Source organism: Mya arenaria, chromosome 5 (assembly GCF_026914265.1).
Source record: "Mya arenaria isolate MELC-2E11 chromosome 5, ASM2691426v1".
In the NCBI taxonomy this organism is placed as follows: domain Eukaryota; kingdom Metazoa; phylum Mollusca; class Bivalvia; order Myida; family Myidae; genus Mya; species Mya arenaria.
The window spans coordinates 68,357,022-68,383,939 of NC_069126.1; the positions used below are offsets into that span (position 1 = coordinate 68,357,022).

The 26,918-nt window shown below is 32.7% G+C and overlaps 1 protein-coding gene and 1 long non-coding RNA gene across 2 annotated transcripts in view; both read left to right on the forward strand.

The window, feature by feature from the left end:
- The first annotated feature begins 247 nt into the window (after positions 1–247).
- Positions 248–26,918, forward strand: part of LOC128234976 (uncharacterized) — a 152,272-nt gene continuing 125,601 nt past the window's right edge. Inside the window, exons 1-3 of the mRNA XM_052949634.1 lie at positions 248–437; positions 3,033–3,146; positions 3,348–3,378. Of these exons, the coding sequence (XP_052805594.1) occupies positions 365–437; positions 3,033–3,146; positions 3,348–3,378 (218 nt within the window). The 5' untranslated portion in view covers positions 248–364. The remainder of the gene's footprint in view (positions 438–3,032; positions 3,147–3,347; positions 3,379–26,918) is intronic.
- LOC128234978 (uncharacterized) lies at positions 3,556–4,448 on the forward strand. Its single transcript, XR_008261090.1, has 3 exons — positions 3,556–3,594; positions 3,967–3,982; positions 4,360–4,448. It is a non-coding gene; the product is annotated as an uncharacterized LOC128234978 (long non-coding RNA).

Below are 26,918 nucleotides of genomic sequence, written 5' to 3' on the forward strand. Positions count from 1 at the left end.
TAGTCGGATGATACCTAGATAAACGAATCTATGTAGACGTAGATTCAATATATATATCAACTCAACTTTAACAACCGATTTATAATGTCTCAGAACATTGTTTCCTTCAGGCTCAGCAAGACAGCCCCCAGGAGTTGTTGTGAAACGTAATTACATAGCCCGTCAAGGTGACAATGTGTCTATGTCGTTTACAATAGTTGCCTACCCAGTACCAAAACCTTCACAGTTTGTTTGGAAAAGGTGCACAGAGGAAAGCGATGGTTCTTGTTACAGATTGTCGGATAAAGTTCGTAAAATTGATATTGTGACTGGAACTCCTACCAGCTCTCTAACAATACTAGACATTCAAATAGAAGATTACGGAATGTACCAGTTTTCCGTGCATAACGACATTGGATCACCATTAATCGAATGGTTGCACCTGAAACCACCTATAGGTACTTTACTAGCCCTTCATTCGTCATATATAATGTTAAATATACCATAGATTTTAAATAAATAAGCCATATATTTTTCGATAAATGACTTAAAAATAAATCATTTGACTTAACTGCTAGGTAATAAGCTTTACTTCTGAAACATGACAAACTTAAATTAAAACACAATTTTCGTAGAAATGTTTGTGTGTAAGAGTTAGGCATGATTTTAAAAAGTAGGGCCAAAAAAGGTTGCATAGGAGGTCGATTACAGTTAATTACAATAAAAAAATATATCTTAAATTGTACAGAACGTGCTCGTATTACAGGCCCGAGACATGTCCAGAGCAAACATTAACGTCTTTTTGCTCCTTGATTTAATTTCACTTGCAGCAAAACCGGACCCACCTTCTGACTTTCATGTAATCCAAGAGGAAATAAGTGAAACGAGTGCAGTTTTGGCATGGGTGCCTGGATTTGACAACGGATCGCCACAAACGTTTTACATCACCTATGGGAAGAAGGGTGATTCCTCAGGCTGGATCACAAAATCTGTAGAACACACATATGAAGCAAAGATAAATTACACGTTAAGAAATTTAGAAACCGAAACGGAATATATCGCTTCAATTAACGCCTCCAACGAAAAAGGTTCTACTACAACAATAAATGACATAACGTTCATAACATTGAAGCATATTCCTGGTAGGTTCCTTCTTTTAAACTTATTTGAATAAATTGATTAGACGTTGGTAATTGGTTAAACCATTTCCTTGTTCGCAAATGGTCCGAGTTTCTGCGAAAGGGTCTTTATGACGACGATACTATTGGTAAAATAGTACATAGTACGCTGTTTCAGAATGATATTTTATTAACCAAAAAAAATGGTTGTAGGGATCATATAATCTGCTTGGTCATATAAAGAGATGAACAATACTCAAATACTCAATATCGCTAAGCTATGAGCTGTAATATAAATTGTACGAATGTAATTTAAAACTGAATGATATAAACACATTCGTTGCCCTCTATTCTTTTGAATATATATGCAAAAAGCTACAAAAACATGCTCAGTAGCAAAAAGTTTAAACATAAACCCGGTTTAGTGGCAATGGGCAACGCCAAAGACATAGAACACAAATTCACAGACAAGAAACATAGAACAGCACACAACTCTACAAACAGCACAGTGCATAAATACTATATATATATATATATAAATAATTGGTATGTTTATCAAGAATTGTTAGGTACCGCCTTGGAACGGTCAGTAAAATGTAAATTTACTGGGGGTTTAAACCAGTTTATGTGCACAAACCTCACTCTTATCTCAACAATTCTTAAAGATAAAACGCAAAAGATAAATCTTATCAAAGAATGCATTAACTTGAGGAAATTTATCAATAAAACAAATAATAATAATAAACGAAAATGTAAACCCCAAGTACTTCAATGATTGGAGATCCCAACTCTATCTGCAGACAGAGGGAAACAATTCAGAGCACCTAATGCAACTACTTTTCAAAGATACGATACAGTCATCGTTAGAAACCAAAAAAACATCACACACAGTCTGCCTTAAAAGGTTTAAAACTGTGTGATCATAGAGTTTCATAATAAAAAGCATCATTGTACTAAAACTGGGAACAAATAAAGAAAAACATTATTAAAAATAAAAGCGACTAGTATATGCTATTCTCTCCTTCCAAATGATTTGAAAACGTAAAATATTTGCAGAAAATTAAGTCACAGCCAAAACGCTAGGAGTCAGTCAACACGTGTCCGCCAAAAACGGTTTTAAAGATAACATGAATTAGCAAATTCTTCATAAAAATCAAAGCACTGAAAGTTTAGTTATGAAAGGGTGCTATATTCAACCCAATATTTTGTCTCAGGTATTCATCTTCAAAAACAAGAAGGAAAGTGCTCTTCAAAATATTGCCTTTATATCCACGGTTTAAATAAACTCCAAGTAATTCATTAAGTCTATCTGCCCAACTACCTGCTGGAAACATTTTAATTTTACGAATTTTCTTTAAAACATCACCATAAAAATCGGGATGAGCAATACTATCAAAAATGAGCGATTTAAGACTACTATTGTACTTTGATATGAGATTATAATGACCATTAACAAATTTTGAGAAAGTTTTCCTTAGTTTAAAATATCGGAAACCCTGTTTTAGAAGTTTTTGCGTCATAAGTTTACTGCGAGAGCTGAATTTCTTTACATCTGTACATATTCTAGCAAATCGTATTAACTGTGCAATAAAACACCATACGATGGTGAAATGTCTAAATAGTAAAGTCTTACAAGTACAAAGGATATTAGTGACTATTTTTAGTGAACTTGTGTTTATTTGATAAAAAATCCACTTATTCTTGGTAGACTTTGCATTGAAATCTAGAGACATATTATGAATGATATAAAAAAAAACCCGCAAGTTCTATGAAATGTGCTTCCTATCGCTAATACAGATGCTGTTCCTTTTTTTCTAATTGGAAATTAAATATTATACGGACATTCTTTTACACACTTCACGAAAAGTTTACATTGTCGAAATATTTTTTTAAATCTCGCATGTTACACTGACATAAATTTGCAATGTCTTTTAGGCGTACAAACACATTTCCCGACTGCATTAATTGGTGGAGCCGTCGGTGGTGGAATTGCTGTGGGTTTAGTAATCATTGGATTGATCTTCTTAGTGAAAAAGATGAGAATCTCAGGTAATGAACTGACTGTTGTAACCAAAAACAATACTGATAATGCTATACTTGTGTGTTTTTTGAAAACAATAATCAAAAACATCCAAGATTAATGATTTCATTTCCAACATCAAAACTTACAATTCAAAATATACTCATGCACATTTATTTCAGTTCTTAAGTTGTTCTGTCGGTGAAATGATACATTTATATATTTTGTAGGTTTTACCAAAGAAAGAGAAACAGTGGGCAGGTAAGGATTTGTCATTTTTGTATGTGTTGATATTATCGTAAGCCAACGCGATTATATCACTTAAATCAATGGATTATGACCATATTTACTTGTTTTAATGTCCTACAATTAATTTTCTTTTGTTACAAGACTAAAAATATATGCAATTTTACATAATATGTTTAATCTTTTTAAGACGAAAGAGACAACATTCCAGGCAACAACAGGACGACGATGGTAAGAATTTATGGCATCGATCTTTAAACGTATACTCGCGCGGATAAACTGGTACTTTACCACAGAGTTAAAGTAACAAAAGTTAAGAAATATTATTGCCACAAAAAATGGTTGTTTGTAGATACAATGAAGAATTAACAGACTTGTTAATATGGAAGATGAAGTTTCATTGAGCATCTCCGAAGCATAAAGTGATTGTGATTGGTTCAAGTGAGATATGCGTGGGCCCGACTGATCAATTTTAAAAACTTTTCGATAATGAATTGACATGGTAGTAAAAATATATATGTATATATTGAATGTGGAAATATATGCATATACTTATATACATATATGACGGTTTAAATTGCTTACCATTTAATTGATTTTCAGAAGCAGGAGACAATGGGTAAGATAAAAACATGGAATTTATACATTGAAACTGTATGACGTAATAACATACATATATCAGGTACACGTATAACATATGTGATGAGTTTGAAATCGAATGTCTATCATCCAATCGCACACAACCTTATTTTATTGTCCACATGCTATTGTTTTGCTAGTTGTAGTATTGAAATGATTTGATTGGTAAATGGTCATTATTAAATCCCATATCATAATGGAACTATAAATGATTCCATTTCAATTACAACAAAAAAGTTTACGATTTATTTAATAAAATTGGAAAATCTAGTTAACTGTTTTCCTAAATCAAATTAGTCAAGCACAAATGCCATTAATCAAAATAGAGTTGGCAGAAGTGTATGTCTTAAATTATAGATTTGGTACAGACAGCTCCAGCTGTAAAGCAGCCCAGACGTACGAGGAATTGTCAATGAAAACAGATACATCGGTTTATGATGCTCTGAGTTAGTATTACAAATTAATTTGGTTATTTAATATTATTTCATTTCTTTCTGTTAATCCTTATTATCAATGCAATCACATAGGATGGGTTCTGTCTTCAACGTTAATTTAACTAGTACCACATCGCTCGTAACGAAAGACAAGAAGCATCTAACACATATGTTTTAAATCGTTAGGCTTTGATCGCTGTGATATTGCTGTATGTAATTTTGGTACATGTGCATATAACTATATGTAACACTTCTACTAATAAAAATTATTCTATTCATCATTACTCTTGACACGTTTTTTTAAATGCACATTAAAATATATTGGTATTGAAATAATAACACATGTATGTCGCTTTCAATACTTGCCATCGATTTGATTTCAGAAAAAGGAGAAAATGGGTAAGATGAAAGCATGAATATAATACATTGAAACTGTAAGACGTAACATGTGTAATATCTGTGATAAGAATGCAACCTAATGTAGAAAACATTCAGTACAATAAAATTGTATAGGGTTTTAGCATTCACATGTTTATGAATTAAGGTGTTTGCCATTTGACGCAAATTAGTAAACAACTTTATGAAAAACATACAATAATGTTAATGTATTTTCCTAAATATAACACCAAGCGCTTTATAAACATAAAGGTGTGTATGTTGATATGTCTCGGTAAAAGTCTTCATCGTTGGCTTTCAAACGATGTTCCGCTTTGCATTCGGATGCAATATAGCACTGTACATGTTCAGCTTATACACGAATATCAATCACATTCTCTGTAGAATGCAGTTACCGTTATTTTTCAGTCAAGATAATTCTCAGGTGTACACGGCGTTGGATGAGTCAAATCCAACGTCGCACAATTACTACGGGAATGTCAAGAAAGGTATAAACTTGTTTTATATGAATACAGTATATGGTGTATTCTTGTATATTTAAGTGATCTTTTGCTGTACGTTTAACGATCAAGATATGCTTAAATCTCAAGTCAATGCAACAATGGTTTACAAGTTTTTTCTATAATCTCAATGACGACCAAATAGTAATCACACATTACTATATAACTTTTTAACGTACGTTTAATTTGATACTATTAATTATTTGGTTCAAAGTCCCAGTAATATGAGTAGCCACTTGGTATCGTCGTTTTTTTCTGAACCTTTTCATGTGATTGCAGAGGATCCCGTTTACAACAATACTGTGTTGTAGAACCCGGTGCAAAAAGTGCTTTATTTGGACAATTGCAAGTCTGACATCATCATTCACTATGTCAGTGAAGTCTTTAATGATTTCATTTCTTCACTACAGCCAATGAACCAACAAATTATCGACGAACAAAAAGTGAAAACAATAATGATTTTCTGACTTGTTTATATATAGGGCTGTATAGATATAAGTATGTTGGCTTATGTGTTGGGATAAATAGTACTATATGAAGTCAATCTAGGAAGACCATATAATGACATGATTAAATAAAGGAGAAGTTGAACAGATATTGCTTCCGGCAATTAGAGGGCAAGGTTGAAATTATACTTTTTTTCTTCTTTGTCCAATTAACTTTAAAATAACGCTTGTACAAATGGTCCTCAAACTTCGTGAGAATGTTGGCTAGTTCCTGTAGATCCCATATTGATTTTTGGATCAACATATAATTATATCATAGAGCAAAGTCACCGGATTAACCCTAGTTATATTCATATTTTTAAACGAGTTATTTGATAATAAACATTCAACACAAAATGGAACGTAAAAAACGAATAGTTTTTGAGCTTCTTAACGCGTACGTACTGTAGTTTTATAATACAGTGGTTTTTTTTTACGAGAATCAGTCATTAAGTGTAGTCAATTACACCGGTTTTTGATATTAAATGAAATGTCAGCAATATCTGTTAGAAATTGTATTTACAGTCACAATATATTAAATTGCTTCAATTCGCAATACTTTCAAAATACTTTTTCCATCAAGCAAAAGTAACAAATGCAAAGATATGATTTACCAACTGCACTTACTATACCATGCTGTTATTCCCATGTACATAATTTTATGTACAAGTTTGTTGTTTGAAATACATACAAATATTATCATTAATTTGAATTATTCAAAGAACTAACCATTTGACAGTGGTTTGTCAACTAGCGGGACCGTACGCATGTGGACTGGCCATACAATCGGAAAAACTATTTGATGTTATCATTATTGACAGTGATCTTATCCATCTTACCTTTTGTAATTGCATGTATATAAACAGCTTTGTAAATACTTTTTCTCAGGTGTTCAACCTATTTTAAACTAGTATATTTTTATAATTCCAGGACACCAATTCAGTGTTTTGTTTGTACTCTATGATTGTTATTCGTGTTTGCAAATAGCTATTTGAGCTTTTGTTTTTTTTTCATGTTATCATTTACCTGACCTTAGATAAAGAGTTTTGTATCTTGTATCTTATATTGGAAATTTCCCTAGTACTAAGTGTATATAGAGTTTAAACCACAGCTTTACGATCATAACTATTCATGTTTTGTATACTTATATATAATTATGGCTTAAATGAGAAATGCGGTCTTGATTATTTCATTTTCGGGGTTTTATATGTGTTTTAATTGTGTTTACATGTATAGTGCCCGACACGTATCGTTCTATTATCAGTGAATGTAATTAAATATCAGGCCTGTCAAAGAACGAGGATTTGTCGAATATGATATCATAGTTAGTTAATTGTAATTCTGTGAAAGTGTCACATGCTACAATGTTTTGTCTGCTCTGCGTCTTGATCAATTCTAATTTGATATACGATTGGTCAAGCTCACAACAGGTCAAGGTCGAAATAACTGAAAGCTATATAATATTTAGATAAAAGCTACAAAGGTAATATTCAGAATACGTCAAGATAACACATTTAAAGGTCGCAATATATTTAATATTCATTCATGACATATGGTACTTATGTTTTTCAAGACATAATTGGTTTAGTCCTCAAAGAGCCAAAAGCATTAACGTGACATGTACACCACTTGGGATTAAAAGGTACTGTGTTTGGGGCCCCTAGGGTCAAGGTCAATGTCACTACTACTTAAACTAGAAAAATAGTTGGTACTGAAATACTTATGTATGGGTTGGCATATTGCGACCAAACTTGGTATACATGTATATATATAGTTTACAGACCTTTTAGAATGTCTAGGGCCCCGAAAGTAAGGTCACGGTTACTTAAAATCGAAAAATGGTTAGCACTGAATTGCTTTATTTAGGGTTGACATAGAGTGACCAAACTTGGCATTTCGAAAGAGGTTATGGAGACTTTTCTAGGAATTACGTTTAGGGCCAATAGAATTAAGGTCAAAGTCACTGTTACTTAAATAATTAATCTGTTTGGTACTGAATAATTTTGTTTGTGTTGACAAAATGAGACCAACCTTGGTATGTATGAAGATACTGGGATTACCTTGTGGCCCATAGAATCTCAGAACGAATACTGAAATTATTTTTTTAATCATTAAAAACCTGGTTTCGTAGTATTGCGCAGATTATTATGAACTTTTCATTGCCTTTGACAGGCACATTTTACATAATTCTTGTATTTATTTCTAAAGCTTGAGCTGTGCTGTCATTTTCAGATAAACTCTCCAAAACTGATTTATTGGTCAAAATTTGAGAATTTTGTAATAGTATGATTTATCATTTGTCCAAAATGCATGTCCGTAATTTGTGTAACTCGTAAATCAATTGTATATACCTGTATGAAGTGTGTAATTGTAGTTTCCCCTGCTGAATAAAATTGTTATAATCCTTACTTATTGTGTTAAATGTCTAGCAGATGCTTTCTCTATAAATGTACCAGGTTAACTCGTATTTTTGAGTGCCAGCATTGAGTCGAATACTGTTTACTTGTCAAACATGTCCCCAATATGCATTTTGTACGTTACGGCGTTGTTAATTATGCATATAAGTGAATCTAGTATTTTCTAACATTTAAATGTGATGTTATAATGTTATTTTAGGTATTACCTCAGGTATCCAATGCTGGTAAGCACTATTGCAAGATTGTTCTTGAGGAATGCTGGTGTAATGCTGAGCTCACTTATCTTATAAGAATCACTGTTACACTTCAAAGAAGTAAATGCTGCATTGTATTGTTAATTAATATATGTTCATTTCTCTAATTCAAGACCATATATACATGTTTTAAGTAAATATTATATTAGTTTTCTTACAAAATATGAGCCGCATTACTCAGCCAGCTTTGCTGGTGAAAATATACAATTCTTATTGGGTGCCAGCACCAGCAACCACTATATAAGACGATGCTATTTGCAATGGAGTCACTCGTCAGTAGTGAGTCGTCAGTAGTCAGTCATCAGTGTAACGTTAAGTCAAACTAAACCAGCCATGAAAAAGAGCTATGCTGGTAATTTCTAACATTGTTACTATAATTAATACTTAATTAACTACATATATACCTACAAAATTACTACTAGCATACTTAGATAACTATCATAGAATACAAAAATAAGTAGTTCTTATTCGGAATACATAAGTTGACTACTGGTTCCATTGCTGACCCATGTTATAAGTTATCCATGACTTGCAAAAGTGAATAAATGAATAGAATCCTGACAAATCTCGAGTTTCAATCTAAAACGATTAGAAAATTGAACCGCCTTTCAATTTGCTTTCTTGGAGCTGCCACGTTCCATATCCATATATCTGGAAAATGCACCGATCCAGACTTAGTGTAAGATTCATTTGTGACTTACAATTACCTTGCAGCAGAAACCTTATAATAATTGTTTATATGCGATGGCATCAGTGTACTATGGAATCATCATTATTCGTGATGGTCTAATGTCGGGTAGTTTAAGCGTTGAAAAATGTGCGATAGTTGTGTGAAACAAGAAACGGGGTAAGAACGTTTGTATGAAAAAAACTTGGTCATGTGGGTCAAAAAGAAGGTCTCTAGATTACAACAAAGCAAAGGTTGAGGGGTAAATATATCAGGCTTAAATCAGGCATACGGCAATAACAATAAGGTTGCTAATATGGGAATGTAAATGTTTTAAACCGCCTAAATATTCACATGAACAGAAATTTACTGACAATTTCAACTAGAGGTATGTTCAAACGTTTCAATGCCAATAAAAGCTACATGTTTTTAAAATAATATGACAAAATGAAACACGGTAGATTTGGTTTCTGTATTGGTATTTACGACGCACGAAGTCATTTCATAAGGAGTTAAGGACCAATCAAGAACAATCTCAGTTCTTTTCCTTATTCCTGATCTATGCTTCATAATGTATACAGTCACACCCAGCGTGAGTTATAATTGGGGAAATGTAAAACTAAGCATATCTCTAAATCTGATGCATTCATGTTTAAAATATGTCACGTAGCATGTTTAGCGTTGGCTATCTTTCCGCGGCGCCTTTGAAGTTATCATATTTGTTTTTTGTAAAGATTGGATTGTTATGTCCTTAAAAGTATTTTCAATAAGAATGTGAGGGATTTATTCCTTTGATGTTATTCTAAATAAGCAAAGTCTAACAGTAAAGTATTAGCAGTTCGCTTTCTGTTGTTGTTTTATAAAATATATATAACAAGCATTCCACTTATTTCGTAACGATCTGAAGTCGTGTCCAGTATACTCGATTGTTTTATAAGTCGGTCCTTTCTACCGTCTGAAACAGCCAGAGTATTGAAACTATTCAAAATGTTGGACATTTCGGCAGTCGCCATGTTACTTTTGTAGAAATATTTGAGTTTATCGAAGGACAATGTAAAGTTGTTTTCTAATTTCTAATACAAACTTGGCATTTTGTTTCGTAACTTTGTTTCCTCACATATGACACAACTGTATACATGTGTTCACATAATAACAAAGGGTGGTCTTATTGTCCGAGAACCTCAGAATGAGCCATTTAATCATCGATCTAAATATTGAATCACAGGCTTTGTAAATAAAAATAAAACAAATCGCATATTTCACCATTGGGACCATAACATTATTTTACAAAATAAATGTTGAGTTTTAGTTTCACCGTTAGACTCACAGGTTTTTTAAGTAACTTCTTAAACATGAGCATATATATAAACATATATACATATATTCTTAATCGACTCAAAGTATTGGAAATGTACGATAATTTCAATACAGACAATTGTAGATTAGGGTTTGTGACCGTGGGCGCCATCTACCACTCATTGAATTGTCGATTAGAACTTTTTGTGTACCTAAAAGAAGAACTGAATGCACCATTAGCCAAGATATCTAACTTACCCTAACCCTTTTCAATTAGGGGACGCACGTTCAAATTTGCGCTTGGTGCCCTCTAAATCCTTGAAACGCCCCTTAACATTAGGTCATAATTTAATTGAAAAAAATGTTACTTAAGAATATGTATCACTTTTAAGTCACCAAACATTGTGTTTCATAGTACAACAACAGGTGTATGTATAAAAGAAATTTGATACTTTGTATAAGTTCTGAAATATTTTTAGGAAAACTCGTCCCCTCCAAGCATAATCTACAACAGATCGATCCATGTTGGTAAAACAGTGATCTTGACCTGCCAGAGTAGATATACAACCGATTACATCTTGCGCTATGTTGACATCAATAGGACCCTTATAAAATCGCATTGAACTTGACCGGCGTTTCTTATGCACTGAATGAAGGGAAAGGTGTATTCCCTGCATGTTAATATGGACAAAGTGACACATGTTTGCAAGCACCGCAGCCGTCTTGGCATCGGTGGTAGAGATGAACTCGAAGAATATGCATGCACTGGCAACATTCCGTCTTCATGTTGTATACTGACTACTAGACATAATATCACAAGCTGTCTTATCATACCAAACATACAAGTAGTCTAATTCAGCAATGGAAACTATAATTACACAATGGGACTTACAGGGACAAGCCCAGTTGTCAAACAATTAAAACGAATGCATAGTTTAAAGGCTGAATGTAAAAGCCAAACAGAGACTAAACAAGTGACACATCATTGTTGTTTGTAAAGGTCAGTAAGGTAAAATCTTAGGACTCTTTCTAAAATACAACGCTACTAAAAGAAACATGTAGTTTCGCATAAAGTACAGAAATACGAAGGAATATGCTATTAAAGGATCTTTAGTGCTACTGTACATATTATCAATACACGCGGAAAATTAGTTGTCGACCCTTATAAACCTGATAAGACTTTGAAGAACTTGAGTGCAAATTATGATAATGCAAATTAACGTGATTTTCAAATGTAAAGATATACCATAACTTAACATTGAAATAACTGTGCGTTAATGTGTATATAAATTAAGATCTGGTATGCACTCACCTCGATAATGTTTTAAACAAATAAATGTTAAAACAACGAATCATTTATAAATGAAACTGTGCCACATTTTGTTCAACAAAAATACTTTTTGGACCTCGTCAACATGCCCATATGTAATCTAATATATTGCGTGTAGTTCAGACAATTAAGCGCCTTGGTTCCAGTATGGTTCTGAGGCAGTGATCACTGTAATACATTTAAAGTACATATCTCCCTTTGTTTCTGTGTTTACTCATCTTATTTTCTTCAAGATGCTAATGCTTAAATTGATGTTTAGTTCAAGTTGTTTTCGTTTGACCTATTTACAATTTTCCCACTGAGTCCTTTGTAAGTGATTGTGCAATGCGAAAAACAGTTTTTTAATGTCATTGTTAGAGAAAAGGGCTTGATAGTATGAATATGTGTTGACGAAATAAAACTGAATGATTATCTTAAAATACTATCAATTTCATAAGCAGCAGTAAGTATATCAAATTGATATTCTTATTTCCTTTCTGAATTGAAACTTAATTAATCAAACACGTCTGATCAAGATCTTTATCTTGGAGTAACAACTGTTAAATTGACCACCAAACTTAATTACAAGTGGGATGATTTTAACTTCATATCGTTTGAAATGATATTTCTTTCGCCCACGATGTATGCTCGGACGTGGGTTAATTTTGTTTCCGATAGTATCTTGATGACTGCTTAATTGCTGAAGCAAGATCTTAGATATCAGTAATTGAGGAAAACTAATGAAAGTGCTTCATTAGCCATAACGACATATTATTTAAATATGGTTATTAATTGCAAATGTATTATACAAAGTTTTTTCTATTGTGGTATATTCATAAAGCCCCATGACCTTAAAAACTTCATCCAAATAGACTTACTTACTGCCCTTATGACCTTTTTAATACTTAGTTGAACCAATGTTACAACGGTATTGGTTTGCATAACACATTTCTGTCATAATTTGAGGGCATATCATGCTGATCTCAATAACCTGCAACAGTAATAAAAGCGAATTTAACATGCATCCCTTAATAATTATTTCATTCATGTTTGCTTTATTTAACAGAGAAAAAACCCTTAGAATTGTTCAAATGATCCGTTTAACATTTGATTGGTCAAAATATAGGTCAAAGGCAAAAGAATACATATGCGATAGAATAGTTCCGTTTTTTTTTTACAAATATCTACAATGAGAGCTGATTCCTTCGTTGTAATACCGATATTAGCCATCGATGTGGGGTTACCGGACATCGAAAGTCAACAATACGGCTTAAAGGACACTTTATTTAGGCAGTTAAAGAATAAAAAAAATTCTTCAGTCCTGATTTTGTTGTTTCATAACCAATACGTTGGCAGTCCTAAACCAGATACATAACCTGAATGTCAATTTAGGGCATTCGATTTATTACTGGTTTATACATGTGCAATTGTTCCCAATAACATTTTGCAAACCTGATATTTTCCTTAACGATCTTTTGTATACTTGCATTTGTTGGATTGCCCATAGACGGATGATGTATAAATTAAAGATGACAATTTAAAGTCTAAAAGGGTCGGCTTAAAGAGTTAGTCAAAACATTCTCAGAACAATCATACACATACAAATTATAATTATAAAAGAGGTGAGACATTGACAGTATACAAAAGATAATTGTTCGTTGGGATGTTTACTTTCGGGTTCCTTGAACAGTAATGTTGTCAAACGAAAGACAAACATTAAAGATGCACTCTTACTCCCAAATAAGATTTACCACAATTAAAAATATTGTTTGAACAGTAATTACGGATGAATAAATGTCGAAAACAATGGTTCTTATGAAGGATATCCCATTGAGTTTGAAAGAAATGTGAATAAAACATGATATTTCTACCTTAAAAATGTATAGTAGATCACAGTAAATATTTTAGCATTCATCAATCATTTAATATTTTTACGCTTTCTGCTGTTAAATACACGGTTACAATCTTGTTTTCAGTAATTAATATTTTCTATCATTGCATTATTTAGTAAGTAGTTGAGGGTTTATCACTCAAAATTTATGTTTGTTATACATGTTTATGTATTGATTTTGAATAAGAGTGTCACTTTAAACAATCGACAATAAGATCTAAGCCGTGCATTATTTAAGAAGATTAATGTAAACGTATTTAAATCTATCATAGCAATGGCAAATAGAAACGTAATAAAACCTTTTTTGATTTTTTAATTAGAGAAGTGCCTTTTAGAGAGACTTTTTGAACGCTACCTTTCCTTAGAAACTTCTAGTCGTTTTAAGTACGCTGACATTGATAATTAAATACTTCAAATAACCCTGTATGAATATATAGATAAACTGTCAACCGACCTATGGCATATATAGTGTCAACCTGTTCGATCATTATCATGGGGTGTTTTTAATGTTCACGCCTTCACTCATTATGTGTCATTAAAACACCACGATAGAAGGCAATACATTAAAACATCATAATATGCTTGCCTGAGTGGTGACCTTGTTTCGGAAGCAATTTACCATGTAAACTCTATTCATTAACAATCATAAAATCCTGTTTTACCCTATGCACAATACTGTAGAATCCAGATTTGTATTCAGGGCTTATTTTATAAACATAATTGATAATATAATATATATATATATGCATAATACTATAATGCAATATATAATGCAGTAAATATGCATACGTTGTTAAGTATATTTCATAATACGAATAGATTACACATTTCAGTCAACAAATTGTTATTTTTAATTATTTTGTTATAAACTGAAACTCTTCCTAAATCTTTCAACATACTTTACAATCATATCATAAAGTAAATCAGCTTTGAATTGTTTCAAGTATTGAACTTGCATGTTTAAACTTTGATCTTAAAAACGATAACACATTGAAAGTTAAGGATACTCTTACAAACAGGAAAAAAAAAATATTTACAAGTCGACTTAAGTCATAATTTAAACAAGGGGTTAGCTCAAACGAGTGAATGCGAATAACAATTATTTTGTTTTAAAACAAGGCAATATTTATACGTCTAATAACAAAAAAATTAACACAGAATAGTTCTTTTTATTGGCGTTCACAATGATGCAAGTTAGTTCAATTGAAGTCCATTGAAAAGAAAGTTGATTTCAACTATTGTGTCATGGTCCCCTGTTACGAAACATTTTCCTTGATTAAGGCTTGATAATATACACATATCAAACGGGATCGTTAAACGGGACATAACTCAAATAACGTTAATCAGAAGATATGTTATTATCTACGTCCCTTTTAGAAAAGGATTGGTGAGCGTGTAACAAATGGTTACGGCTTTGACAGAGTGTTAGTTAACACAATATATCTTTAAACATGTTTTCTTTTTTATCTTCAGGAGTCTTTTATCAAAAGCTATACATGTATACATATCTTATATAACAATATAATTTTGCCAGTTTTTTATTTAAATAGAGTAGTTATTTTTTCATCTTAATCCTTACGGGATATTTCGTTTTTATTTCATTAAAAAAGCATTCTCAAAACAATTATTTATTTAATGTATGTATCGAAACAGAAAATGACTTCATGAACATACAAAATAATAACCTCATACAACCGGGTTTGACATCAGTCATCTGGTTGAGCCCAGGTAGATCTGTATTCACTGACAACGCCTTCGAATGATCAAAGCTGTCGATAGTGCGTTAAACTCCATAAAAAGACAATACACATTTGCTTTCCATTTGAGACATAAACTACTTGACATTAAAAGAAATCATTACTTTACGAATTGTTCAATGACGTTTTTTTTTATAGACCTCTGTTTCTAATGTTGAAATATGTTTTAATGTTTAATGATACTACATACACGAATTACTACGACTTTGACACAAACAATATACTTATTTTCCTCAGTGCACTATTTTCTAGTATACGGCGAAACCCTGTACACAAAAAACTACACCCAGTCCATTTAATGTGAACGTATCAAAGCTGTATCTTAACAAGTATGGTACGGTTGAAGTAGCCGGGACTTGTAAGGAATATTTTCGAAAGGTACAACTGAGCTTGATTCTTTAAATATTTTAAAAATTTGACAAATGAAAAAGCATTTTTGTATTGCGAGTATTGATTATTCAGCAGATTGGATCAGTTTTGGATGTTGCCAGGTGTTTTTTTTTATCATGGCAATTTCGGCATGTTATTACGTAATGATAATGTCGGAATAGCAGAATGGACAACGTCTTTGTCTCTGATCCATTCCATGCTACTGTCTCATTTGGGAATGAACGGTACACCTTCTACATTTATATATGTTTAGAGCTATATTAAAGGGGATAATAGTAAAATAAAATTAGCTATATTTTGTTTTTGATATAAATAAGCCATTTTTAATAAAGGTAATTTGAAGCATTGAACGCTTTACAATTTAGGAATAGGATTCTTCACAAAGTAATAGTTAATTACAATATGCAACCACTCTTTAGTGAAATGCAAGTTTAATAGGACCTCTACCTAGATCTCCATACAACATGCGGGTGTATTTTTGCCTTGATTTGGTTATTTCTCTTACAAAATCTAAATTCATTTATCATAGTTCTCGCTGATTTCAAACCCAACATTTTCCAACAATATAGGAACAATGATGTGATCAAACTGTTTAAGTGGAAGGTCAATTGGTCATTCAAGGTTACTCATTTTTCTGTACAAAAATGAAGAGCTTTTCTTGGGTGCTGGGCGTAATGTTATTATTTTTTTTAATTTACCAGTTGGGGAAAATACAATGCCAACATACTTAAAGTTTGTCAAGTGTAAATCTAAAATGACTGCATCTCCTATTTTCTCCAAATATGTTTAACTTATATATACGTGATTCTTCCAATGTTGTCAATAGTCATCGAAAAAGTGCGTCTATGTTATGTATTTGAAAATTTGGTACTTTATTCAAATATGGAATTGAGCATATAAAGTTCAGTACGGACTTCCGCCTATGCTGTTTTCTTTTCCAAATCTAAAACCTAAAATTTACAGTTATTTTTGAGTATTTGCAAAATTGTTGTTCCGATTTGATTTGATTGCATCATCATCATCATCATCATCATCATCATCATCATCATCATCATCATCATCATCATCATCATCACCACCACCACCACCACCACCACCACCACCACCACCATCATCATCATCATCATCATCATCATCGTCATCATCATTTTTTAAAGTACTTATATCATCTCTTACAGACGTGGCTGCCTAAGAAAGACATTGCTGTCCAATCTGCTCCACAGGTTCCAACATAGTAGTTTCTTAATAACCTGTTGTTGACTTCGTTATGTTCAGTCATTAGGATGAGTGTTTGAATACCGTTGAATCCAGACATACTTGGCAAGACCAACACCAAGCAAACAGGCTTTGCTAGTGTCCCGGTGGTCGTGGGTTCGAACCCCAAACCTGGAAAAACATTTCATTACTGGTTTACTTTAAAAGTATACTTTAAAAGTATGATTTTTGTAAAAATCCCCTTGGTATGAACATGTATGATTGTGGTATGTTTAAAACAGGACGGCCAATAACAACCATAACACAACAATTTTAAACATGAATATAAGATTATAGAATATAAAGGTCGGAAACTATCCAAGAAAAAAAAATCAAACTTCAGTGTACATAATCATGTACGTGTATAGAAGTACTAAACGCTTTTGAATCACATACGCGTGCAAAATTTCTTAAGATCTACTTAATTACCCTTTTTACACAAAAATACCACTACCAATCAGTTTGTTGACAGTTTGTTTGTTTTTCTAAAGATAATCTTTAACGCGTAGATTTGTATGCTAATCCGTGTTTTACTATGATTGCTAGTGCGTACTTACGGGCTTAACGGAATTTAAACGAACACTCTTAAGAAAAACATCATACAACCATGTAGTAATTCCTATATTGACCTTTGATAAGTGGGGAAAATAGTTCATTATTAGAAATAGAAACATCAAGTACAGGCTGAAAACGTCTGATGTTCGTTACGATTTGTTGCGGCGATTGGCGATATAGTTCGATGTTACCCGATGTTCCCACGAGTCGTATTTTATGGCTTATAGCCTAATACTGTTTATAATTAAAATATATATTCGGATGATCCTCAGTAATACTCCCATCAGTAACACTAAACCTTAAATAAAAATGGTTTTCCTAATATAATATTTTGTAATATGATCATGACAATTTTACTGGTTTAAAAAAAAGTGCAGAATGTTTTGTGTCCAAATTATATTGTTGTAGCTTCAAAAATAAGAAGTTGGTCAAAAAGCCACAGCCATGGTCATCCAAGGACAACACTGATATTTTTCAAAAGTGTACACATGGTCAAAATTGAATTGCTGTAGCTTCAAGAATAAGAACCAAGTTTCAAACGGGTATTGCCAGCTTTGACCCCAGTGGCATTATTTGAACAAACTTAGTGGAGTCCATCATGTGACGCTACATAACACATAACAAAATATCTCTATGTGCATTTTTAAACAAACTTAGTTGAGGGTCACTGTATGCTGCAACATACAAAATATGAAGGCTCTGAGCCTAACAATTTCAGAAAAAAATATTTTCACATGTTTTCTTATCTAATTGTTACTCCCAAGTGTTGACCCCATAAGCACGATTTGAAAAAAAAACTTGATAGAGAATTACTATATGATGTCACATGCAAAATATTCTATGTCTGGGTCTAGCGGTTTCAGACAAGAAGATTTTTAAATATTACCCTATCGTATAAGTATGTAAGAAACTTGTGATCACCCGTGCGGGGCCATTTTTGACCCCAGGGGCATAATTTGAACAAACTTGGGAGACTCAAAGCCTAAGCTCTAAGCATTATGGTTATTGTCGAGAAGAATTACCTTCCGGTTGCAATGGTAACCAGAGTTCTGCTTAAAAGGCCACCGTCCAAGAGAATCATTTATGAGCACTACGTGCTCAGGTGACCTACATTCTGAAAAGAGTGCATATATTTCCTCAAAAATCTTAGTTTGAGACTGCTTTTATCAGCATAATTGCTTCAACAAAATCTCTAAATAACAAATTACCTTACGGATGTTGTAAAATATCCAGTTTCATTAACACGCCATGAACCAATAATTGATTGATGAAGACAATACAAAAACAAAAAAGGGACAACATAGTGATAATTCATATCTAGAAACAAAAGCTCGTACTCTTTTGGAAGTATTATTATAAAAGATTAACAACATACGGCATCAAATAACATCCCATGACGTTGATCTAGTGATTTTATGTAAAGTGTAAAGAGTCTGTATAAGACAACTTGATAAAATCTTATTCACTCGGCCTAGACTTACACATCGTTTAGTAAAATGATTGTGAATCGTTAGTAAATGGGAAGTGTTTGATTCAAGCTGTGTGTGGTTAATTCTGATAACGATTTCAATTGAAGTAATATAATATGTCGAGCAGCCCCCCTAAAATTCACAGGCTAAACATTTCATGTCAATATGATTGAAAGACATATGCATATTTAACCATTTAGGAGCCAAAATCTTTGTTTCAGTACAAGACCCTAAAATGCACGTTTAAGCGTGCCCCTACACACGTATTCGGAAACGATAATGTAATCATACACAACAATGAAGGTTTTATTTACTGTTATTTGATTTACAAAACATTATTTGAATTAAAACGAATATTGGATAAGTATTTAAAAGTTAAAAGATAAAATAATAACGTATACATTAAAATGTCAACTAGCTGAACTTGAAATGGAATGCATTGGTATATATACATGTTCATTAACCTGTAAGACTTTGTACCTCAGGCAGGCACTGAGATTTGGCACTATAACACTTATCTTTCTGGTATAGCACAATTGTTAATTATTTAATCGCATGTTCTATTTTATGAGTAAGATATATTGCAACAAATAATTGCTTGATTCTGGAAACCAACCTACCTATAAAACCCGGCGAACTTAGCGATTTCTTTCCATTCCTGTACTAATAATTGTATGCGTTAACCAAAAGAGGGTTTCAAAGGGGATTATCCCCTAGTGGACGTAATCTACGTTAAATAAAATAAAAAATGCCCAGTCGAAATATACTGATCTCTGTAAAGAAACCTGCATTAAATCAACGTTTGTAAATTTATGGCAACTGGCATTGCCCCCGTAGTTTGATTACATTTACATAATATAATGTTCTATTTTGGATTGATTGAAAACTAAAGTGACACAGTTTTAGTCATAACTGTACTTGTAGTACACCACTGCATTTTGAGTGTAGTTGCTAGGAGTGTACTTGTGTTATACATAAAGAAACAATACCATTGATATGTTTGGAATGGAATCATTAAACTGTTGATTACTATTGGCCATATATGAACATGGCCATCATCACAGATTGATAGTTTGACGCTTGGTGTTCTAAGTTAATACCATATCTGAACCAGGGAAAGCAGAAGCTGGTCATTGTTCTGTTCATGCAAATTCACCTTCTAATTAGAAGCGGGTAAGATTTAAACGTGATGTACATATAAAGAGCTCCTCTAAGATGATTAGTTAGTTGACAATGAATTGGCTAAGCACTGTTTCATAATCATATTAAAGTGGACACTGTATGGAATAGATGGAGCCTTATTTTAGATCATTTTGTACCGAATAGATATGATTTAAGCTTATTATAGGAAACAAAATATCATGAAGAAATATCATGCAAAAGAGACTATGTTTTATGTATTTTCCTAATAAGTCAATAGAACTCATCGGTTAAAATAAGTGCACTTGTGATGGCTTACTACTTTCATTGACCTATACTAATTGATTTATGTTAACGTAAAAGTACATACACTACATCATATAAGCGCAAGAGAAGGGCTGAAACTAATGTTGTATTAACTTGTAGCCTAAACCATTTGTTCTCTTTGTGTGATTTAGCTTGTGTGTGTATGTTTATTTTTTATGCCTTATAGTTTCAACTTGAGAACACATAGATATGATTAAACTATTATAGCCTCACTCACTGAACATAAATCGGCTGCAATGATGAAACAAATGTCAATAAAGCATACCATATTAAATAATACGCATTGAAAAAAAACAATAGCTTAAGTATCTAATAGTCACCAAAACAGAAATACTAAAATATGGGGTAATGTACATTATATGCTGGTACATTGAAACAAACAAAAGCAATAACAGTTTATATTCAAATTGATTAAAAACAAATATTGTACTTTCTAATTATTATTATAATTTCCAGTAATATTGATGATACTGTGTATAAAACGAAACATACCTGTTGGTGTACACTTTTTAAAGATTCAAATGTTTGATGTATATTATTGCAGTAATAAATAATAAATGTATGCAATTTTAAGCGTCCATATTTAAAACATCGATTGGCTTTCTTTTTCTGCTACTTATATGGATAGAATGAGCATTTTTACGATGTTCATTATTTCCTCACAAGTTACAAGATAATGCTACAAATAGCGTTGATATGGCCCCTTTTTCATTCAAACAAAGCAAAATAAAAAAAATATATATATTATTCCAAAATTGAAAAACAAAACAAACTGTAAAAATGCGATGGTCTCAGAAACTCTTCAACGTTCACTGTAAATTATTGCGTTTATGACGCCAGTGATTAACGACTTATGCACTTTGTGTTGAATATACGAAGTCTGATTTTGTATTGTCATTTTCTTTCTATAAACGTTTGAAGGCAAAAGTTATTAATTCATATATTTCTGACACGGATGAAAAATCCCACCCTCGGCAAGCCTCGTTATCGGTATTTGCATTTTCCCTCGTGTCTTAATTATCCGTCTGCACCGAAAACATATGACATGTACATACATTTTGTGATATGACAACATTTATTTATATATTGCAATCTCTTATCTGTTAATAAAGTTGTAAAACATGAATAATTCTTATCCCGTAAATATGACACATTTATATGTTAGCTATTTTGTTATGGTTTTATCCTTTCACAGATACGCGTTGGCTTTTAAACGTGGAGTGATTAAAAGTTGTTGATACAAAATAAATTTGGATCTTATCGCCATGCACTGAGGCACATTGTAGCACAAGAAAACAACAGCAATTATCGTTAATGACTTAAAAGTTCAAATGATGAAGAGAAAATGCCAACTTATTTTAAAGAAGGAATTATAATTGTACATCGTTGTTATATAATTGTGTTGTGGCTTGATTGTGTATTGACTACATGGCTTGTCCCTCTAGCTTTCATTATATTTAATATAACAACTACGAATTTAAATAACTGCAAGAAGCTTTTTAAACGAAATAAGAATGAAATGCCTATTGATTTCTAACAGAAATACGAACAGCAAAAAACACTACGAAAGTCTGAAAATGTTATTTAATCCTAAAAAGATGAACTAGTAACATTGTGTCCAATCTTTACGATATTCTTATCTCTCGTCAATAAACCAGTGTTATCCCACCACTATCCAGCGTTGCCCCCCATAACGACTGGACACGATGAGTAATATTCGAAGTGTTGCATGAGTTTTTGTACCAGAATGATGAAAAACCGTTTGTTGTCGGTGGTGATGTTAAAACAGATATAGACTGTTTAAGACTGTCCACTAAATTAAAACAATGGCAAAATGTAAACTAAAGATAAATTGTATAAATAAACGAAAACAAACAGTCGAAATATGGCGAATACTCCATCCGTCTAAAAGGCCAAATACTTGGCATACACTGTCATCCACATTACATTTTAACAGACATTCACAATCAATTACATAACGAATAGTACTATACCATGATACAAAACTTCTCATTTAATCATAATATTTACGATTAATAATCTAAAAGCAGAAAGAGATCCGGCCTCTTTTTTATTAAGCATCACTTAAGGTCTTCTTTACACAGACTATAAGTTCAAGATAAAATATTGTATCCAAGACACGATAGGTTTGAATTAAGATAACACTCCAGGAGTGCGATTCAGATATATTTAACGATCTGCCATTATCGTTAACCTACGATTTGAATAACCAACAACATTACGATTACCAAAACGGCCTTTCAAAAACGTGTAGTAAACTCTTTGGTCGTTCGTCATAACTAACGATAAAGCTCAGCGTGAAAGTAAATGACACAGTCTGAAGAGAAATGATGTTACATATTATTCTGATGACCCAAACTGTCACTATTATTTGACGTTTTGTTTTGTTTTATCACGGCCATGTCAGCCTACTGATAATGAAATAATTAACTCCACTCGCGCTTTCTATTCTGGTTAACCTTATGTTGCTTATGCTACAATTGTATATGTACGTACAAGTTCCAATTGAAAAACAAAGACCTGGCATCTCTAGAACAATTCAAGACACAAAATATTATCACAAGAAAACAACACAAACAACCCGTCTGTCAAATTTGAGTACAAATACATAACCCAAACGCCAAGGAGTCAATCGGCTACAACCAACTAACTTTCAAAATTCCAAAGGCTTTGATTTTTCCAATATTTACACAGGATTTTTCTTCTTTTTCATTAACTTTAATAAAATATTGATACTCGAACACAAACACTCTTTTTTCTGTATTAACATCCGGACCTTGGTCAACGAGGGGCAACGAGGGGCAGATAACTGTGATCTTGAACCACATCCTGGATTTACGGTCAGTGGTAGAGCAGCTACAGATTGCCTCAGTCTCTGAAACTGTGCCTATCGGTTATTTTGGTCGTACTACCATAATCAGCTAATGATTGTGTTTGAAACGCACCCAAAATACATTATGAAGTTAATAAAATGTTGAATTAGAAATGAAACAATGACATTGCTTTACATAAATACCTTTTTATTGCTTTAGACGTTTAATTATAAAACTTCAAGAAAAGAGTTTTAGCATGAAAAATGTGACAGGCCATTATAAAAATATATATGTCCTTTCTTAGTATACACTAATCCCCGATTGAAATAGTAAATCACTTTGACTCTCCGATCGAGCGTCCTTCAGTTACTGCTTACGTTTGCACCGTCTGCAAAATGTTCAGTCGTGGCGAGTTTCTGGTGATTTTTACAACATTTTTGGTGCTCAAATTCAGATAATATCCATGTGCCCATCCATCAAAATGTCAAAGCTTCATGCGGTAATCTACCAGCTAGATAGCTAAGCTAGATTGCTAATTCCAACCATAGAAAGCGACAGTGATACTGACTAACGGTCTTTTCAAACTTCAAGCGCCAAATGAATACACTCGTATGATGACGTCACGCATTTATGACATTGTTTTTTATGGTTCTTATGGTTCCTTTGCTGATTTAAATTAATTGAACAATGTATTTGTGTTGATCATAAGTGAAATATTTGAAAATTGATTCAAAATGAGACGTGCTAAATATGTTTTTTATTGCGAATGAAAAAAAATCATGTGGGACTATTTTCTTTCCTTAGGATTAAGTAGGCTTATTCCACCACATGTAAATTATTCGCACTAGGATACGAACATTTATATTGAAGAAAGTTTGAATACATTTCGACGGAAATGAGCTATGATATGAATATAATTTCATATTCGTAAACTCGTCATTTAATCAAATCGCTAAAAGCGTTGAAAGGCTGTCGGATAGATAAATGTGACAAACACGACGGTCTTTTAAATGAAGAAAGATAAATCGATTGCATTCATTTGAGGAACTCACTTTAATAGGTAAAATAGGATTTGTGATTATAAAAAGCACAATTATATTGTTCTTATTTCATCAAGTATTCAGTGGCATAGAAGATTATTAATTCAAGGCTCCTTAATTTGAACACCGATTAGCCAGTATTTAAATATACATTCTTTATATTAAAAATCAATCAATATTTGCTTAACAGTTTAAGTAAGAGATGACTTACCTTCATTTTGTTTGGGTCTGTTTAAGACGTTGTTAAAGAAATACAAATACAATTCAAACTATACGTAGGATGCAAGGAAATAACTGACAATACAACTTTAAGCAAAATTATGCTCTTTTAATGGCTGAATCTGCCTTTCAGGTCGACATATCTCACATATCAGTATCAAGCAGATTGATTTATGTCAGGTTCAGAACATATTTGATAAAAGGATAAACTTGTTTTTTTGGTACACGATCTTTGACTATACAATACAATCATGCTGCTGTGGTATATAACGAATTGGTTAAAAAAGTGTTTTCAAACCTGTCAGATTTAAAAAATAAAATTCGAACAAGTAAATCCACCTTTAACAATAACTGTATTTTTTCTTAGTGTTGTTGACAATTCCCAAAACTCCAACGACAAAATGTACACAAACTTAAAAGGCATGTGCTTAAAGAAGAAGAAGAAAGTTTATTCAAAGAAATATATCACACAATACATATTTGAAATAGGCCAACATGACCCGTGATCAAATCAATGTAATACAATGACTTATGCGAATTATGTTAACTTACGTTACATACAACACGTCATTTTATATTGATATGTTCAAATGCTCTTGTCCTGTACAAGGTTCGATAAAAAATCAACTTGAAATTTTACAGTATGATGCCCCCTCCCACCAGTTTCAACTTTAGATTAATATAATCATGAGAAAATTCCCATTTGTTACAGCAAATTGAATATTTGACACATGAAAGACATGTTATTACAGCATTAAAGTTTAAATGTCATTTTTTAATTGGTATTTTAAGCGTATTTCTGACTGAATGTGTTTGCCACACACTTATTGTACATTTGCCTCACCATTTGAGACCAGGAATTGGCTCTTCATCGCTGGGAACTTTGTTTTGATCCTCACAATAAAAATCAAACACTGATGCACTGACACACATGCAATTAAAAAATAATAATTTCATACCTGAATAGTAGTTGTCTCCATATTAGCTCCGCAACTGATGCAATATTGGTGTTGTTGTGTTGGTTTTGTCCGGGTAATAGAGCTTCTCTACAGAAGCTACATTTATAGGCGTTCTAAGTATACAGGACCTACCTGGGCTATACAACCAGTATATTCCTCGGTTTCACTTTACTTGAATCAAATCACGACAGTGACTGTAGCCTTTCGAACCCGAACCAAAGTTTAACAATTGCGCTAACTTGTCGGGCTCAGAACTGTTTAAGTTTCGAAATAGCATTAGCAATCAAAATATAGTTATATAATTCTAGTTAATACCTGCATTCATGTCTATTTTTGTGCAATTCGTCAGCTGCTGCAGTAGACTCGTGATATCCGTCCTGACTAGTTATAGCTTCGTCATCTCGATACGTTCTTCTAGTGAGCTGAATTCGCCATCGAATCTCTTAATCGGATCAGGACAGCCATTCAAGCTTTATTCCAGTTGATCAAATCATATGATGTAAACATTAAGAACAGTCTTGTACATCTAGGTATTTCCAGATCTGAAAATAAACAAACGAACATGTCCAGTAATTTTAGTTAACAATTTGATGACTGTCAATCCATGGGTCATATATGTTCTGAGGTAAACAGGAGAGGAAAAGCGTAACCGAAGTTGGGCTCGAACCCACGACCGCTGGTTCATACTCAGATACACTAATTTCCGCCCTCGTTAACCTTATTAGGCCGTCACAGGCACTTCTCCGTTTACCACTGCGGCCATTAAGATAAATCTCGGAGAAAAAGTACGACCAATCCATTGAACGAACCAACGCCCACTTGCACGGTGCTCCTACCAATTGATCTAACCGGGTGACTTGTTCTTACCCACAAACACTACAGTTCATAGCTTCGAAAAAAAAAATATCATCTTCGAAATTTATGTAAGATTGGAGTCCTGTGTTATACATTCATACACAGGGTGTTGGCCATCCTTACTCGGGTATGAATACATTTAAACTTTGAACAATCCACCTACTAAGTTGTTTTGTAAATGTTACCAAACCAATCAAGCAAACACTCGAACCACAAATGTGCATTTTTGGACGGTTGGAATATCTAAGGTTCAACAACAACTTTATTTAAGGTTTAGGCATATCAATATGCTTTGAAGGTAAGTTTTTAAATTCAAAGAATCTGTTCTTAACTGCCAAAAAGGGTGATTCTGAAAAGAATCACAACTTTCTCTGGAAACATTTAATATGTCTTATATCATGTTTTGATATTTCATACATGTAGAGAAAGTATTGCTTGATTGAACTGTTGTATCATTTTTGTTGTAGT